This window comes from Orcinus orca, chromosome 14, assembly GCF_937001465.1.
Source record: "Orcinus orca chromosome 14, mOrcOrc1.1, whole genome shotgun sequence".
Taxonomy (NCBI): domain Eukaryota; kingdom Metazoa; phylum Chordata; class Mammalia; order Artiodactyla; family Delphinidae; genus Orcinus; species Orcinus orca.
In genome coordinates, this window is record NC_064572.1 from 62880677 (window position 1) to 62898270 (window position 17594).

The window sequence follows — 17594 nt, forward strand, 5'->3', positions numbered from 1 at the left end:
CCTCCCCCAGTGTTAACGTCTTACAACTGTAGTACAATATCCATAAAGCTCATTCAGACTTCACCAGTTTTACATACTCCAAGTCTGCACTTCACTGTCCTAGACTAATGGAACACCTCTAAAAGAATGCCAAAGCAAGACAGATGGTAGGAGACAGGAGGTAGGGAAAGAATCCAGTCCTGTCCAGGCCAGGCACTATGGCCACCTGACAATTAAAGGGGATTGGTGGAGTGTGGTTGTTGCTTACACCCTCCTCCACTGGGGAGATGCTGACACCAAAGTAACCCTCTTCAGGCATCTGGGGACAGGGGCAGGGCTAGAGCTTCAGTCAGAGTCTTACTGAGAAATTATCCTGCTTATCTGGTCAGACCCTAGTCTCCATGTGTTTGCTTTTGAGCCACTGGAACTGTCAGCTTCCAAGGTAATAAAGAGTCTTCCCTAAAATCAGAAAGTTCACTGGTGCTTATTCTTCAGAGTCATTATAGGAGTGGAAGAGGTCCAGGGTAGGTGAATCAATAATGGCCAGGGTGTCAAGACTAAGCACACTGCTCTTGGGTGGGCAAAGGCACTTTTTGCATGAGGTCCCTGAAAGCCGATCCCAAGAAAGGTATGAACAGAACACTACAGAGTCTCTAGTTAATACTTTTTAAAATTGCTCATTTCCTTGCAAGGATGGCACCCTTTGAAAGGGCCACCTTTTGAAGGGGCTCCAGGCTGGGTCCACCACTTGGATCCAGCATATATAGGCAGATCAGGAAAATTGGTAAGGCTCAGGCCCCAGAGGTTTATCTAAATGAGTGGCTATGGAGTCTTCTCAGGAGAGGATTCTCTCTAAAGGAAGGGAATTGAGAAGATCCAGCTATAAAGCTTGTCACTGGAATTTGTTAGCAAGCCCCTCAGTTTCAGTTCAATGAAGGAGGTTGGAGGGTGACTAGGAGTCTCTTTCCCAGGGGTTGTTATAAGCAAAAACAAAAGAACTATTTTGCTAAAACCCTGTAAGAACTTATACACAAATGGCAGTTTTGATACTCAAGTGGAAAAGTAAAACTCTAAAAGGGGTTAAAAGACATTTGCCCCTATATTAAAATAAAAATAGACTTTTTAAAGGAGAAGTTTTAGGTTTATAGAAAACTAGAGCAGAAAGTACAGAGTCCCCATATATCCCCTCCCCTTCTCCCCTGCACAGATTCCCCCCATTATTAACATCTTGCATTAGTGTGGTACATTTGTTTGTCCCTACTTTTTTATGCGTTGAACCCAACGTGAGCAGCAACAGTACCCCCAAAATGTGCCCAGGGGATGTGGTGGTAGATAAAGCCGAGCCTGGCAGATATGGGTGCCTGGTAGGCATGAAGCAGAAGGAAGAGCTGGAGCAATGGAATAATAGAAAAGCAGCAGAGACAATGTGATAGTTAACTGAGATTTTTCTGACTGTGTGCAAAACATCCCTGAGACCTCCAGGAAATACTTATCAAGAACTTTTTGGGATCAGGAGTCCTGGATTAATATGTGGGAATATGAGCAAGAGATATATGGGTTACAGAAAAGCACAGCAGTAAGGGAGTACATGCTCCAGAACCAGACTGACTAGGTTCCAACCCTGTCTTTACCATTTAACTAGCTGTGTGACGCTGGCTAACCACTCTATGTTTCAGTTTCTGTGTCTGTAAAATGGAATACATACTAGTTTCTACCTCATATAATTGTTGTAATAATTATGTGAGTTTAAAACATGTAAAGCAGTAAAAATAGTATTTTGTGTTCACAGAATAAACACTCAATAAGTAGTCCAGTACCTACCTCATGGGGTTGTTATAAAAATTGAAAACAATGTTACAGGTAAAGCATTCAGAGAGTTCCTTACATACTTGATAAACGTTAACTGTTATTTTTGTGATAGAAATTAAATTTTATATGTTACCAGTATATACACTGGAAAACTAACCAAAGGAGAGGAAACAATTATAAAATTTTTATTTGGCAGTGTAAAAGCAAAACTAACTACAGTTATTTATGTAAATTGCTTACTACTTATGCCTAATTACTATGAAGCACAATAACAATTACATATAGCATTAAGCGTGTCAGATTGACTTTGGTAAAAGTTTTGATTATAACATCAACCTCTGTATACATCTGCTCAGTGTTCATTGTCTGTTGCTCTTGTGGAATAACCTTCTGTGAATGTAGCAGGCTCATCTGCTCACAATGCTAGAAAATTAGTGGGAACACAGGCTTGCCACAGACTTCGTTCTCATAGTCCCCCAAATCCTTTTTCAGTCCCTTTAATCCTAGAATTTTCTGTTGATTCTGATGACCCTTCGATTATTTTTTCAAACCCCTTTAACTTGCTTTTATAGAGTACTTGCTATGTTCAAGGAACTATGTTAGGAGCTGGAAGGGATACAATGATAATTAAGGCAGGCTCCATTTATAGTTGATTATAAGGGAATAAAGGAAAACCTTTATGTGAGGCAGAAAAATGATGCTGTGAGTCTTGAAAAATTCTGACTGTGGCTTTTGAGCTAGATACTAATTTAAGAATAAGTAAGGTGTTTAACATATTTATAGAGATATAATTCATAAATTATAAAATTTACCCTCTTAAAGTGTACAAATCAATGGGTTTCAGTATATTCACAAATTTGTGCAACCCTCACCACAATCAATTTTAGAACATTTTCATCACCCTAAAAAGAAACCCCTTATCCATTAGCAGTCACGTCCCATTCTTCCATCCCTCAGTCCCTGGCAACTGCTAATCTTCTTGCAGTGTCTATGGAATTGCTTGTTCTGGACACTTTGTATAAATGGAATCATATAATTTATGGCCTTTTGTGTCTGGCTTCTTTCACTTAGAATGATATTTTCAAGATTCATCCATGTTGTAGCACTTGTCAGTACTTCATTACTTTTTACAGCTGAATAATATTCCATTGTATGAATAGACCACAATTTATTCATCTATTCATCATTTGATAGACATTTGGGTTGTTTTTACTTTTTGGCTATCATGAATAATGTTGCTATGAACACTCATGTACAAGTTTTTGTTGGACACATGTTTTTAATTCTCTTGAGTAAATACCTAGGAGTGGAATAGCTGGGTCATATGGTAACTCCTTGTTTAACCTTTTGAGGAATTGCCAGCCTATTCTCCAAGTAGCTGCACCATTTTTTAATCCCACCAGCAATGTATGAAGGTTCTGATTTCTCCACATCCTTGACAACACTTGTTATAGTCTTTTTAATTTTAGTTTAGTGGGTGAGAATTCTTGTTGTGTTTTTTATTTGTATTTCCATGATGACTAACAATGTTGAGCATCTTATCATGTACTTAGTGGCCATTTGTATATCTTCTTTGGAGAAATGTCTATCCAGGTCCTTTGTCTGTTTTCAAATTGGGTTATTTGCCTTTTTACTCTTTAGTTGTAAGTGCTCTTTATATGTTCTGGATACAAGTGTCTAACCAGATATATGACTTGTAAACATTTTCTCCCGTTCTGTGGGTTGTCGTTTTACTTTCCTGACTGTGTCTTTTGAAGCATAAAAGATTTTAATTTTGATTCAGTCCAATTTATCTGTTTTCTTTGGTTATGTGTACTTTTGGTATATCTAAAAAAATATTGCCTGACTCCAGGTCATGAAAAATTACACCTGTATTTTCTTCTAAGAGTTTTATAGTTTTAGCTCTTACATTTAGGTCTATAATCCATTTTTAGTTAATTTTTATATGGTATGAGGTAGAGATCCAACCTCATTCTTTTGTATGTGGATATCCAGTTGTCTCAGCACTATTGGTTGAAAATACTAAGAATAGGTAAGATTTAACAGAACAGCATGAGCAAAGGTATAGAGGCATGAATGCATGGACTTCCACGAATAGCAACTGGTTCAGCTTGACTAGAGGACTGGACAAGTAGGGATATTTAATGGGAAATGAGGTTGGAAAGGTATGTACGGTCAGATTATGGAGGGCCTTGAGTGTCCAGAGTTGGAGAACTACAAAAGATTCTTGAGTAGGATGACATCGGAATCAGGCTTTCAGAAGATTGATCTAGCTACAGACTCTACATTGAATTAAATGGGATAAAAAATGTTATGTAGAGAAGTCTTATTAGTGGAGCTTCTACAGTGGTCTAGGTCGGAGGCCACAACTAAGGCTGCGACAATGAGAGTCACCGAGGTAGCGAGAAAGAAAAGAGGGAACTGGTATGTGAAAAATATTATAAAGGTAAAATAGGGCTTCCCAGGTGGCGCAGTGGTTGAGAGTCCGCCTGCCGATGCAGGGGACACAGGTTCATGCCCTGGTCCGGGAAGATCCCACATGCCGCGGAGCGGCTGGGTCCGTGAGCTATGGCCACTGAGCCTGCGCGTCCGCAGCCTGTGCTCCACAACGGGAGAGGCCACAGCAGTGAGAGGCCCACGTACTGCAAAAAAAAAAAAGGTAAAATACACACAGGTTGTAATAACTGATTGGATGTTGAGAATGGATTGAGAGAAACTGGGGAAAAAAAACTAGTAAAGTCAGGAGAAGTGGCTAGTTTGGCACGGAAGATGAGTTAACTTTTAAACATACTCTCCTCCATTGTTTACTGGCCATTTTTATTTCTTTTGGGATTTGTGTTGTTTGTGTCCTTTATTTTTTTTAAAGTTCTGTGTTTGTTTTGTTCTTATTAATATGTAAGAGCTCTTCATGTGTCATATATTGTAAGCATTTCCCCCAGTTTGTCATTTGTCCTATACAAGTATTATCTCATCTAACCCTCTCAACAACTCTCTGAGGTTACCACACCATCCCCACATTAGTTATGGTTGAGGTGACTAAGCACAGACTAGTCTCTTCCCAGGGTCACACAGCTAGTAGTGGCAGAGCTGGGACACCGACCCTCTGGCTCTAGAACTTCCTCTCTCAGGTTTTCTGCCTCATAATAAGGCAAATTTAGTAATAGTTTCCTAGAAAATCATCTGTAGTTTTAAAAATTTTTAAAGAAAATAGGATATATTGAAATCTATTTTCTTCTTAATATATTTATTTATTTATTTTTGGCTGCATTGGGTCTTCATTGCTGTGCGCGGGCTTTCTCTAGTTGCGGCGAGCGGGAGCTACTCTTGGTTGCAGTGCACGGGCTTCTCGTTGCGGGGGCTTCTCTTGTTGTGGAGCATGGGCTCTAGGCACGCAGGCTTCAGTAGTTGTGGCATGCAGGCTCAGTAGTTGTGGCTTGCGGGCTCTAGAGCGCAGGCTCAGTAGTTGTGACGCACGGGCTTAGTTGCTCTGTGGCATGTGGGATCTTCCCAGACCAGGGCTCGAACCTGTGTCCCCTGCACTGGCAGGCAGATTCTTAACCTCTGCACCACCAGGGAAGTCCCTTGAAACCTTTTATAGTATTTTCTTTGCATGAATCAACTTAATTGTATGTATTTGTGTTTCTCTTTTTCTTGGTGACTCTAGCTAGAGATTTGCTGTTTTATTATCTTTCAAAGACAGCTCTATAAAACTACTGTTTTTCTGTTTTCTAATTCTTTAACTTTTGCTTTTATCTTTTTGATTACGTTACCTATTTTTCTTAGGTTCACTGTGCTGATTTCAAAATAACACACAGTAAATTTTTTTTTAATTCTTAAAAAAAAAGGAGAGTTTTTCTCTCAATATAACAGTGATTTTCAACCAGCATGAGAGTGGGGAGGGAGGCTAATTATAATCTCCAGGAAGACTTTTTCACAGATAATCTACTATTTTCTTGTCTCTTGCACCAATTGCCCACCCCACCCCAACCTTTGAGGATTATACTGTTATTGAGAGTGCTTTCTAATAGCTGTGTGCTTCCCTTGTAAGAAAAAACACAAGTTTTAACCATATCCCGTAAGTGTTCATATCATATTATCATTGTTAATATTTTGGAATAGGCATTGGAGTTATTTGAAAAGTGTGTGTTTTAATATTAAATAGTTAAAATTAAAAAAAAATAAACATACTGTCCTCCCAATTTGATACATTCCCAGGAGAGAAGTCTAGCATTCATTTGGAAATGTAGCTCTGGATCTCAAGATGGAAGTCAGGGTTGGAGGTAAAGATTTGGGAGATATTGCATAATCATGGTGGTAAGACCTTGGGCACGAATGAAGGATTCTCTCCTTTCCCCCATCTCTCTAGATTGCTGTTCCTTCTGAGTTTCCTCAGATGATACTTCTTCCTGCTCACACCCCTAAATGTGAGTTCCTTTGTTCTTTCATTCAACAAATACTTATTAAATGCTTACTATCCTCAGGCACTGTTCAAGGCACTGATAATAACTGGTGAACAAAACAGACCAAAAAAAAAAAAAAACCTGCCTAATGAAGCTTTACAGTCTAGTGGAAGGAGAATATACAAATAAAGATATAAAACCTAGTGTTCAGATGATGAAAAGTGCTGTGGAGAAAAATGGAGCAGAGAAAAGGGTGGGGGAAGTTTCAATTTTTAAATAGATGATCCAGGAAAACCTCAGGGAGAATGACACATTTGATTAAAAGGCCAGTGCAGGTGAAGAAACAAGCTATGTGGCTATCTGAGTAAAAAGCATTCCAGGCAGAAAAGACAGCAAGTGTAATGGCCCAGAGGCTGGAGAGTGCCTGGTGTGTTGGAGGAACAACAAGGGACCAGTGTGGCTGGAGCAGAGTAAGTGAGGGGAGAGTAGTAGGAGATTAGGCCAGAGGCCTAACTGGGTGTCAGATTGTATAGGATCTTATAAACCACAATAAGAATTTGGCTATCACTCTATGTGAGATAAAAAACCACTAGAGGATTTTGAGCAGACAGTGGCAAAATTTGATTTATAGTTTAAGTGGATCACATTTTAAAGGGACCAATCATTTTTGAGCATAGATTATGGGAGAATAAGGGTGGAAGCAAGGGGATCAGTTTGCAGGCCTTAATGATAATCTAGGCATGAGATAATGACAGCTTGGACCAGGGTGACAGCAGTGAAGGTATTGGGAACCTGTTAGAGTCTGGATATAATTTGAGCTGGAGCTGGCAGGAGTTGATGACAGACTGAATACAGGATGTGAGAGAAAGAAAGGTCAAAGATGACTCCAAGATTTTTGTCCGGCCAATGGAAGAAAGAACTGTCCATTCCTTAGATAGGGAAGACAATGGGAGGAGCAGGTTTGAAATGGTGGCAGCGAAGATCAAGAGTTCAGTTTTGGACGTGTTAAGTTTGAGCTGCCTATTAAAGATTGAAGTGGAGATGTCAAGAATACAGTTGGGGGAATTCCCTGGTGGTCCAGTGGTTAGGACTCAGAGTGCTTCCACTGCAGGGGACCCTGGTTCGGTCCCTGCTCAGGGAACTGAGATCCTGCAAGCCGTGCGGTGCAGCATGGCCAAAAAAAAAAATTAGGACTCAAACCCTAGTTCTTTAAAAAAAAGGAATATAGTTGGATATGCAAGTCTGGAGTTTAACAAAAGGTCTAAGAGTTGGGAGGGTCCAGAAAGACATAAACCCTTTGACTGACACCCAACCTGTGTAGTGTCATCAGCAATTGTACGTATAGGGAATGGGAAGCTTGCACCTTCGTCTAGTAGTATGCTGCATGGACCATGTTCTGTAGAGCTGTCTCTATCTTCCACTGTTTGTTAGCATCTTTCCTTTAATCATATTACTGTCCCTATGTGCACCCATACAAACGCTTAAATTCTTTCCTCTTTTGCTCTCCTCACATTACACATTCACTATGCTTTCTGTAATCCATATTCTATTTTACTCCTCAAAAGGACACCTTGCCATCATCTCATTAATCAAGAACAAGACCCTCCTCCTTTGGTGCGGAGTGCAAGGACATACTGGAGTCTTTTCTTCATACTGGATACAAGTAACCCCTGCCATGTGGTTCAAATATATCTGCAAATACCTCGGGGGTTAACAACCCAAGTCAACTTACGGGAATATTGTCCAAATAAGGCCTACAGTTGTGTCATATGGCAAGTGCTCAATTACATCTCATTGATTAATCAACTAGGCTATACCAGCATATCATACAAATCTCTACATACTGTAGGATCTTCGAGGAAAGAAGAATCTTCTAGCATCTCTGCTCATCACTCTCTGTGACTTCAACTCAGTGTCCTCTCAAAGGAAGTCTCTTGACCCAGGCTCACCGTTAAGCTTTCTCCTTTGGCTGCCACCCAGTCTTCATTTTGTTGCTTTGTTTTCTTTCCTTATACTGTCTGTCTGTCTTGTGGAATGGGAACTAGCCTCTGTCTGGCCTGGTAACGTATGAAAGTCTTCAAAAGTTATCCCTCACATAAAGATTGCCGTTCTGAGACACAGCAAGCTCAGGCTTCTTTATCTGAGGCACAGGAACTGGCTGACTTGTCTGACACTAGTCTTTACGGATCAGAAATTTATCTCCAAACCCATAATGGCTTTGGCAATTATGAGTTCATTCACATAATTTTGAATTTATTTTTATGCTTTGCTGGTACTACTGTCCCCAAGAGAGTACTGCTTCTTTTTATTTACTGCTTCTTTAATTTTGCTTGCCAAGCATCAAAAAGTAGGCCTTGGTTTTGCTAGACTCTGTAGTCTTTTATGATTTTCTAAAAGTCTGTTACATTTCTTTCTGAACCTTTTCCATCTTCTCTCATATGGCAGCATCTCAGTTTATTGATACTGTTTGTCAAAAACTACCCGTATTTTAGGTGTTGTGTGTGTTCTGTATGATGCCAGTCAAGCTATTTTGGCCTCTGATGAGAAACTGAACTTTCTTAGCCTTTTTCATTTCCAACCGACTTTCTGTGATGGCCAGCATCTTACTGGCCTTTGGAAATGCAGGTTACACCAACTTTCATGGAATAATACATAACGATTCCCATGTTACTTTCTCCCATTATAATGGAAAAAGAAAGATAATAGGTAATATATTTGGATTAATTTTCAAATGCCTATACTGAAGTCCATTTGCCAAATCTCCGGCACTCTAGATTATGTATATATGTATGTATATATATATATATATATTTTTTTTTTTTCGGTACGCGGGCCTCTCACTGTTGTGGCCTCTCCCGTTGCGTAGCACAGACTCCGGACGCACAGGCTCAGCGGCCATGGCTCACGGGCCTAGCCGCTCTGCGGCATGTGGGACCCTCCTAGACCGGGGCACGAACCCATGTCCCCTGCATTGGCAGGCGGACTCCCAACCGCTGCGCCACCAGGGAAGCCCCTGTATGTATATTTTTAATTTTTGTATAATTATAGATTTGCAGAAGGTTGCAAAGAAACACGCAGGGAAGTCCCACACACCCTTTCCCCAGCCTCCCCCAGTGTTAGCATCTTACAGCTATAGTACAATATCCATGAAGCTTATTCAGACTTCAACCAGTTTCACATACACTTATTTGTGTGTGTGTATGTATATATGTATGTATGTGTATAGCTCGATGCAATTTTGCCACATGTATAGCTTTGCAAAACCATACCACAGTCATAACCGCAAGACTGTCTGGTGTTATCACTTTATAGTGGTATCCATCCCCTATCCCTAACCCCTGGTAACCATTAATCTAGTCTTTAGCTCCATAATTACATATTTAACCACTGCTACATAAATGAAATCATGCAGTATGTATCCTTTTGAGATTGGCTTTGATCATTCAGTTTAATTTCCTTGAGGTTCATCCAAGTGTTTGTGTGTATCAACAGTTCATACCTTTTTGTTGCTGAGTAGCACTCCATGGTATGGATGTACCACAGTTTTTTTAACCAGTCACCCTTTGAAGGACATCTGGGTAGTTTCCAATTTTTGGTTATTCTGAATAAAGTTGCTATGAGCATCTGAATACAAGTTCCTGAGTAAAAATAAGTCTTCATTTCTCTGGGATAAATGCCCAACAGTGGAACTGCTAAGTAGTGTGGCAAGTCCATTTTTAGTTTTCAAAGGAACAGCCAAACTATTTTCCAGAGTCAGATTATTTATTCTTCGAATTTAATTATGACTCAATCCCTAGAAAGTTATTCCACTGTTTACCTCTTTCTGATTAGAGAACTATCCTTCTCAGAGTCCTGTGGAGTCAGATGGACCTGGATTCAGATCTTGCTTCAATCACTAATTAACTGGGTGAGCTTGAACAATATATTTAACTTTTTTCAGTCTCAGATTCCCTATTTGAAAACTAGGGATAACAATGCCCAAGATAGTAAGGATTTAACAACATCAACATGTAAAATACTGAGAGCAGAGTGTCTGGTAGACAGTAGCAAGTTAATGCTAGCTTTCTTCCCACTCTGGCAAAATAACGATCAAACATTACTCCCAACATTTTTGGTATTTGAAATTTTAAAAATCCAAGCAAAGCATAATACTAGCTCCTTTTGTACATGTTCTTTTTTTTTTTTAAAACTAAATTAAGTAGATTCCTCATGCAAAATTTTTCCTTGGAAAAACCATTTTCCCTTTCTTCCTCTCAATTACAGACTTGCTTTATTGTGCTTCACAGATCTTGTATTTTTTACAAATTGAAGGTTTATGACAACCCTGGATTGAGCAAATCTATTGGTGCCGTTTTTCCAACTGCAGTTGCTCACTTAGTGTTTCTGTGTCACATTTTGGTAATTCTTGCAATATTTCAAACTTTTTCATTACTTTTATATTTGTCATGGTGATCTTTGATGTGGGAATTCCCTAGCGGTCCAGTGACTAGGACTCATTGCTTTCAATGCCATGGGCCTGGGTTCAATCCCTGGTCGGGGACCTAAGATCCTGCAAGCTGTGCAGCGTGGCCAAAAAAATAAAAATTGATGTTACTATTGTAATTATTTGGGGGCACCACAAACGATGCCCATATAAGATGGCAAACTTAATAAATGTGTGGGTTCTGACTGCTCCACCCACCAGCCATTCCCATCTCTCTCCCTCTCCTTGGGCCTCCCTATTCTCTGAGACACAACAATATTGGAATTAGGCCAATTAATAACTCCACCATGATCTCTAAGTGTTCAAATGAAAACAAGAGTCACTTACTTTCAATCAAAAGCAAGAAATTATTAAGCTTAGTGAGGAAAGCATGTCAAAAGCCAAGACAGGCCGGAAGCTAGCCCTCTTCCCCAAACAGTTAGCTGCATTGTGAATGCAAAGGAAAAGTTCTTGAAGGAAATTTAAAGTGCTACTCCAGCGAACACAAGAATGATAAGTGAAACAGTCTTATTGCTGATACGGAGAAAGTTTTAGTGGTCTGGATAGAAAATCAAACCAACCACAACGTTCCCTTAAGCCAAAGCCTAACCCAGAGCAAGGCCTTAACTCTCTGTAATTCTATGAAGCCTGAGAGAGGTGAGAAAGCTGCAGAAAAGTTTGAAGCTAGCAGAGGTTGGTTCATGAGGCTTAAGGAAAGAAGCCATCTCCATAACATAAAAATGCAAGGGGAAACAGCAAATGCTGATATAAAAGCTGCAGCAAGTTATCCAGATTCCAGATCTAGCCAAGATAATTAATGAAGGAGGCAAAACTAAACAACAGATTTTCAATGTAGATGAAACAGCCTTCTACTGGAAGAAGATGCCACCTTAGACTTTCATACCTAGAGAGGAGAAGTCAATGCCTGGCTTCAAAGCTTCAAAGGACAGGCTGACTCTCTTTTAGGGACTAAGTCAGCTAGTGACTTTAGATTGGAGCAAATGTTCATTTACCATTTTGAAAATCCTAGGGCCCTTAAGAATTATGCTAAATCTCCTCTGCCTGTGCTCTATAAATGGAATAACAAAGCCCGTATGACAGCACATCTGTTTACAACGTGGTTTACTGAATATTTTAAGCCCACTGTTGAGACCTACTGCTCAGGGAAAAAAAAAGATTCCTTTCAAAATATGACTGCTCATTGACAATGCACCTGGTTACCTGAGAGCTCTGATGGAGATGTTCAGTGAGATTAATGTTGTTTTCATGTCTGCTAACACAACATCCATTCTGCAGCCCATAAATCAAGGAGTAATTTTCACTTTCAAGTCTTATTATTTAAGAAATACATCTTATAAGGCTATAGTTGCCATAGATAGATTCCTCTGATGGATCTGTGCAAAGTTAATTGAGAACCTTCCGAAAAGGACTCACCATTCTAGATTATTAAGAACATTCATGATTCATGGGAAGAGGTCAAAAGATCAACATTAACAGTGGTTTGGAAGAACTTGATTTCAATCTTCATGGCTGACTTTGTAGAGTTCAAGACTTCAGCGGAGGAAGTAACTGCAGATGTGGTGGAAAGAGCAAGAGAACTAGCATTAGAAGTGGAGGCTGAAGATGTGACTGAATTGCTGCAAACTCATGATAAAACTTGAATGGATGAGAAGTTGCTTCTTATGGATGAGCAAAGAAAGTGGTTTCTTGAGATGAAATCTACCCATAGTAAAGAGGCTGTAAGTATTGTTGATATGACAACAAAGGACTTAGACTATTACATAAATTAGTTGATAAAGCAGTGGCACTGTTTGAGAGGATCGGCTCCAGTTTTTAAGGAAGTTCTACTGTGGGCAAAATGCTATCAAACAGCACTGCCTACTACAGAGGAATCATTCATGAAAGGAAGAGCCAATCAATTCAGCAAAATTTACTCTTAGTTTAAGAAATCGCCACAGCCACCCCAACCTTCAGCAACCACCTCCCTGGTCAGTCAGCAGCATAACATCGATGCAAAACCCTCTGTCAGCAAAGAGATTACGACTCGCTGAAGGCTCAGGTGACGATTAACACTTTTAATAATAAAGTATTTTTTAATTAAGGCACTTACATTTTTTTAGACATGATGCTATTGCATACTTAACAGACTACAGTATAGTGTAAACATAACTTTTATATGCACTGGGAAACCAAAACATTCACGTGACTGGCTTCATTGTGATATTCCCTTTACTGCAGTGGTCTGAAACCAAACCAGTAATATCTCTGAGGTGTGCCTGCATATTTGCTGAAGTAATTCTCACAACTCTTGGCAGCAGCAATGAATTGGTGTATCTCTATTATGTTCTGTGGTTTTTCTCTCTTCCAGGTCAGTGAACAATTTCCTGATGACTGGTCCAAAGGTAAGAAAAAAAATTCCTTCGATTTATTTGGATTTCACTCAGCTTCTTGACTGAAGACTACACATATCAATATCTTTTATTATATCTTTTATTATGCTGTATATATTATAGGCAGAAAAACTGTAGCACAGAAATGGTTACGGACACACCCCAAACCGCACAGCAAACTAGTGTCAGAGCCAGGACAAGAACTCAGGAATACTGACTCTGAATTTATGGCCAGAATTTCCAGAGCCAGAGAAGTTTTCTTTCGCAGTGTCAGGCTACAGTCACCCATCCTCCTCAGCGCAGGGTGGGAGGCTGTCTTCCATCTTTCAAGTGCTGGCATTGTACTACATGATCTCTAAGGACATTTCCAGCTTACAAAATGTTCTCTTCTAAGCTAGTAGTAGGATGAAAATGGCTGAAAATTCATGAATTATGTAATTGAGGCTCATTTTGGAGTGACAGAATAGTATAATGAATAGAGGCAGTGAGGTCTAGAGTCTAATGAAACTGATTTTCATTCCTACTTCAGACATTTGCTAGTGGTGGGACCTTGGGCACACTGTTTTACATCACCTCTCTGAGGCTTAGGTTTCTACCTAAGTTTATTTGTGATGTTATTTGTGATGTTAAAAGCATATTTGAAGTGCTTACTCTGTCATGATTTTGGAGGGATGGGAGTGCACAGGAAAAGAGGTGCTTGGCCACTTTAGGGCAAATGCCTCCCAAGTTCAGTTGCTGTGAGTCTGAAGTTTGACCCCTGTGTCCCTGCAGGCTTACTTGATCTACTCCAGCAGCGTGGCAGCTGGTGCCCAGAGTGGTATTGAAGAATGCAAATACCAGTTTGCCTGGGACCGCTGGAACTGCCCTGAGAGAGCCCTGCAGCTGTCCAGCCATGGCGGCCTTCGCAGTGGTAAGGAAAGCCTCGGCCACAGCTCCCTGGACCCCCTGGCCACAGGTTAGAGCCCCACTCTCCAGGGATGGCCCCCTGCCTCCTCTACACCCTTGTTCCTCAGCTGGTCTCTGCTCTCAGGTCATCTCCCTCTCCAGCATCTTCTCTGTTCCTTCTCCAGCTCCTCTTTCCTACCTATAGAGCTTTTTTCCTTCTTCCCAACACCCTCACTGCTCAACAAATGGACCTTGCCTCACCCCCAATCCTATACCACCCTCAGTCTCCCGGCTGGCTAAAGGCTTCCTCAAAATATAAATAAGGTAGGTAGGGGTCGTAAATCTTCATGCCTCTTAGCCCCTTCCTTCAGCAGGCTTAGCAGAGAGGTACAGGGCAAGTGGGAACTGACTTGGAGCCCGGATTCCCATGGAGAAGATAAAAAGCGGCCATGCAAGGAAGTGAAAGAGCTGCCAATCAGTGGTTCTTTCCAGGACTAGCACCTGCCTCTCAGACTTCAATGTTCCAGGAGGAAGTGGGCATGGGTTCTTTACAACCTGACATTCAGATTCTCCCCCATTTCTTTCTTGGGCTCTTTCCCACCTAAATCTCACCCATATCAAATAATCTAGCCACTCAGTCATAAAATGTGTGACCTGAAAAGATGGGAAGGAAGAAGAGCAGGGCTGAGACCAGGGCTAGAGCAGACCCTGGAAGAGAGTAAGGTACATTATAAAGGTGGGGAAATAGAACGGAACAGGGAGAGGCAGGTATAACGATGGTATTAAAGGTATGTCTTTGGGCTGTAACTCCTCCCTCTAACTCACTCAATTTTTGGTTCCTGTCAGCTAATCGGGAGACAGCATTTGTACATGCTATCAGTTCTGCCGGGGTTATGTACACTCTGACTAGAAACTGCAGCCTTGGGGATTTTGACAACTGTGGCTGTGATGACTCCCGCAATGGGCAACTGGGTGAGTAGTGATCTTGAGGGTGGGTAGGGCAGCCCAATGAAGTTCACTTAAGTAGTGAAAAGCTTGCTGGGTACTTGGTGGGGTGAACAAGAGTTGTATTCTTCTAAATCTGAGGAAAATCAGGGCGAACCAGTTTGAGCCCAAACCCTACAGTGACAAACCAGGCTAAACGTAGCTGGGGACCCTTCTCTGACTGGGTGGTTTCCTTAATTTAAACACAATAATGATAAAGGAAGAACCCTGCCTTCAGAATCATTCCTATTACTGTTTCAAACATAGGGGGAATGCCCTTCCATGCTGCTTATCCCTGTCTCCTTTCCACTGTTTACCTCCACTATCCTTTCCAACACTCTGCCCTGCAGCTCAACTGCCAACTGCTGTTCCGTATTATCTCAATTGCCCTTCTCTCTCCCCCTCGATGCTGTGCTTTCCTCACCTTTTTTGCACCATCATGTCCCTTCCAGACGTCAGTTGCTGGCGGAGGTCTGCATACTCTGCCCAAAGGCCAGGAACATAGTAACGGGGTGAGCAGGCACCTGCCTCACTTGGCAGATACTTACGTCCTGGGACACGGGATTGGCTGAAGCTGGAAGTAGGAGCACAAAGGTGGCAAAAACAAATCTAGGGTGAAACTAATTTGGAGACAGGGCACTCGCCCCACCTGAACCCTTCCCCACCTCAGATCCCCCAAACCCACTTAGAACCAGCAGCCCAGGAGGCTCCAGGCCGTCCTTTCTTCCCACTGCCTTTTTTCCAGGGGGCCAAGGCTGGCTGTGGGGAGGCTGCAGCGACAACGTGGGCTTCGGAGAGGCAATATCCAAGCAGTTCGTCGATGCCCTGGAGACAGGACAGGATGCTCGGGCAGCCATGAACCTGCACAACAACGAGGCTGGCCGCAAGGTGAGTCCTGCAGCTCCGGGGGTCAGGCAGCTGGCTCCATCCACTACCAGCCCTAGGTGCGGACGGCTCTTCAATTCATCCATCAGATTGGGAAAATGCGGCATCGAGGTGGCTGGCACGTAGACTAGCTAGAATCCTCGCAATCCGCCAGAGGGTGACACTCCCCAGGCGCTTAATCCCTGGCCCGCTCACTCCTAGCTCTCTTCCCAGGCGGTGAAGGGCACCATGAAACGCACGTGTAAGTGCCACGGCGTGTCTGGCAGCTGCACCACGCAGACCTGCTGGCTGCAGCTGCCTGAGTTCCGAGAGGTGGGCGCGCACCTGAAAGAGAAGTACCACGCAGCTCTCAAGGTGGACCTGCTGCAGGGTGCTGGCAACAGCGCGGCGGGCCGCGGCGCCATCGCAGACACCTTTCGCTCCATCTCCACGAGGGAGCTGGTGCACCTGGAGGACTCCCCAGACTACTGCCTGGAGAACAAAACGCTAGGACTGCTGGGCACCGAAGGCAGAGAGTGCCTGCGGCGCGGCCGGGCCCTGGGCCGCTGGGAGCGCCGAAGCTGCCGTCGGCTCTGCGGGGACTGTGGGCTAGCGGTGGAGGAGCGCCGCGCCGAGACCGTGTCCAGCTGCAACTGCAAGTTCCACTGGTGCTGCGCGGTCCGCTGCGAGCAGTGCCGCCGCCGGGTCACCAAGTACTTCTGCAGTCGCGCGGACCGGCCGCGGGGGGGCGCGGCGCACAAACCCGGGAGAAAACCCTAAGGGTCCCCTTCCCCACTCTCCTTTCCCAATTTGTCCTTGGCTTCTTTTAGAGACCCCAGCAGTAGAGGAATCTAGGGAATAGGGACCCCACAATACCAAGGCCAGGGATCCCGAGAGGGAGAGAGACGCTGCAATCTCTCCTGTGCTTGCCACTTCCCAACCTGTTTCCACAATTCCTCTGCTCTCTCCACGCGCTGTCTGCACTTAGGTCTGAGAAACCTCTGTTCTGAGATTCTGAGCTATTGATCTTCCTTGGAGTAGGAAGAGAATAGGCGTTCGTCCTCCCGGTCCCAGCTGCCCTAATGCCTGGCCTAGCCTGTGGAGAGCTTAGGAACTGGAAGAGCCCTTCCGAGATAGGCAGGGCCCAGGGAAAACACGGCTTTTTTCTTTCACCCGTCTTCCCCCCTCCCCCTATCCCCACCCCCTCCCCCTCAATTTTCTGCTGCCAGCTCTCTGCCATAGCCACATCTTCCTTCTGCAGAGGCCCTCCTGTGCTTCTGATTCCCTAACTGCTGGCATAGACTCCCCAGGAATCTCTGCTTTCTCTCCCCCTTTTCCTTCCTTCCTTCCCTGAAGGGATACTGAGGAAACTGACCCAGGAAAAAGCATGTCTTTGGAGGTTGGTTCCGAGAGGCAGGGGTTGAAGATGGAGGAAATGGGAACCCTAGAATGCTGACTTGCTGAAAACCAAGGGTGCCACTCATCCTTGTGATACCATGTCTCTAATGGACTTTGCCAGTGGGGCAATGACCTTCCTAAACAATCACCCAAGGTGCTCCAGACACATACCCACGACATCTAGGAATGATGTAAGGGCAGACTGCCAGTCATTTCCTACCCTTTAAAGTAACCTCCTCCCTGCTCCTAACCTATAGCCTCCTAGCAACCAACTTTACCTCTTCTCTTTCCCCAAAGGATCTTATTCCCCTGAGCCAAAACTGAGATAAATAAAGCTAATTTCCCATTCAGACCCTGGTTTGCACCTCTGAAGACAGGTCATGAGGAAGGAGAAGCTGGGACTCTTACTTTTCACTAACCTGG

At 43.0% G+C, this 17594-nt stretch overlaps 2 protein-coding genes across 2 annotated transcripts in view; one reads left to right on the top strand and one right to left on the bottom strand.

Annotated features, from left to right (window-relative positions):
* Positions 1–15703, bottom strand: part of PKD2L1 (polycystin 2 like 1, transient receptor potential cation channel) — a 167992-nt gene extending 152289 nt beyond the window's left edge. Inside the window, exons 1-2 of the mRNA XM_049697126.1 lie at positions 15334–15703; positions 12085–12219 (exon numbers count right to left, since the gene is read on the bottom strand). The gene's annotated coding sequence lies outside the window, so the exon portion shown is untranslated. The remainder of the gene's footprint in view (positions 1–12084; positions 12220–15333) is intronic.
* Positions 12177–16553, top strand: WNT8B (Wnt family member 8B). The gene is made up of 5 exons (XM_033425795.2): positions 12177–12289; positions 13790–13950; positions 14772–14897; positions 15655–15797; positions 16008–16553. Exons 1-5 carry the CDS (start codon positions 12177–12179, stop codon positions 16551–16553), a joined length of 1089 nt encoding a protein of 362 aa, XP_033281686.2.
* The last annotated feature ends 1041 nt before the right edge of the window (positions 16554–17594 follow it).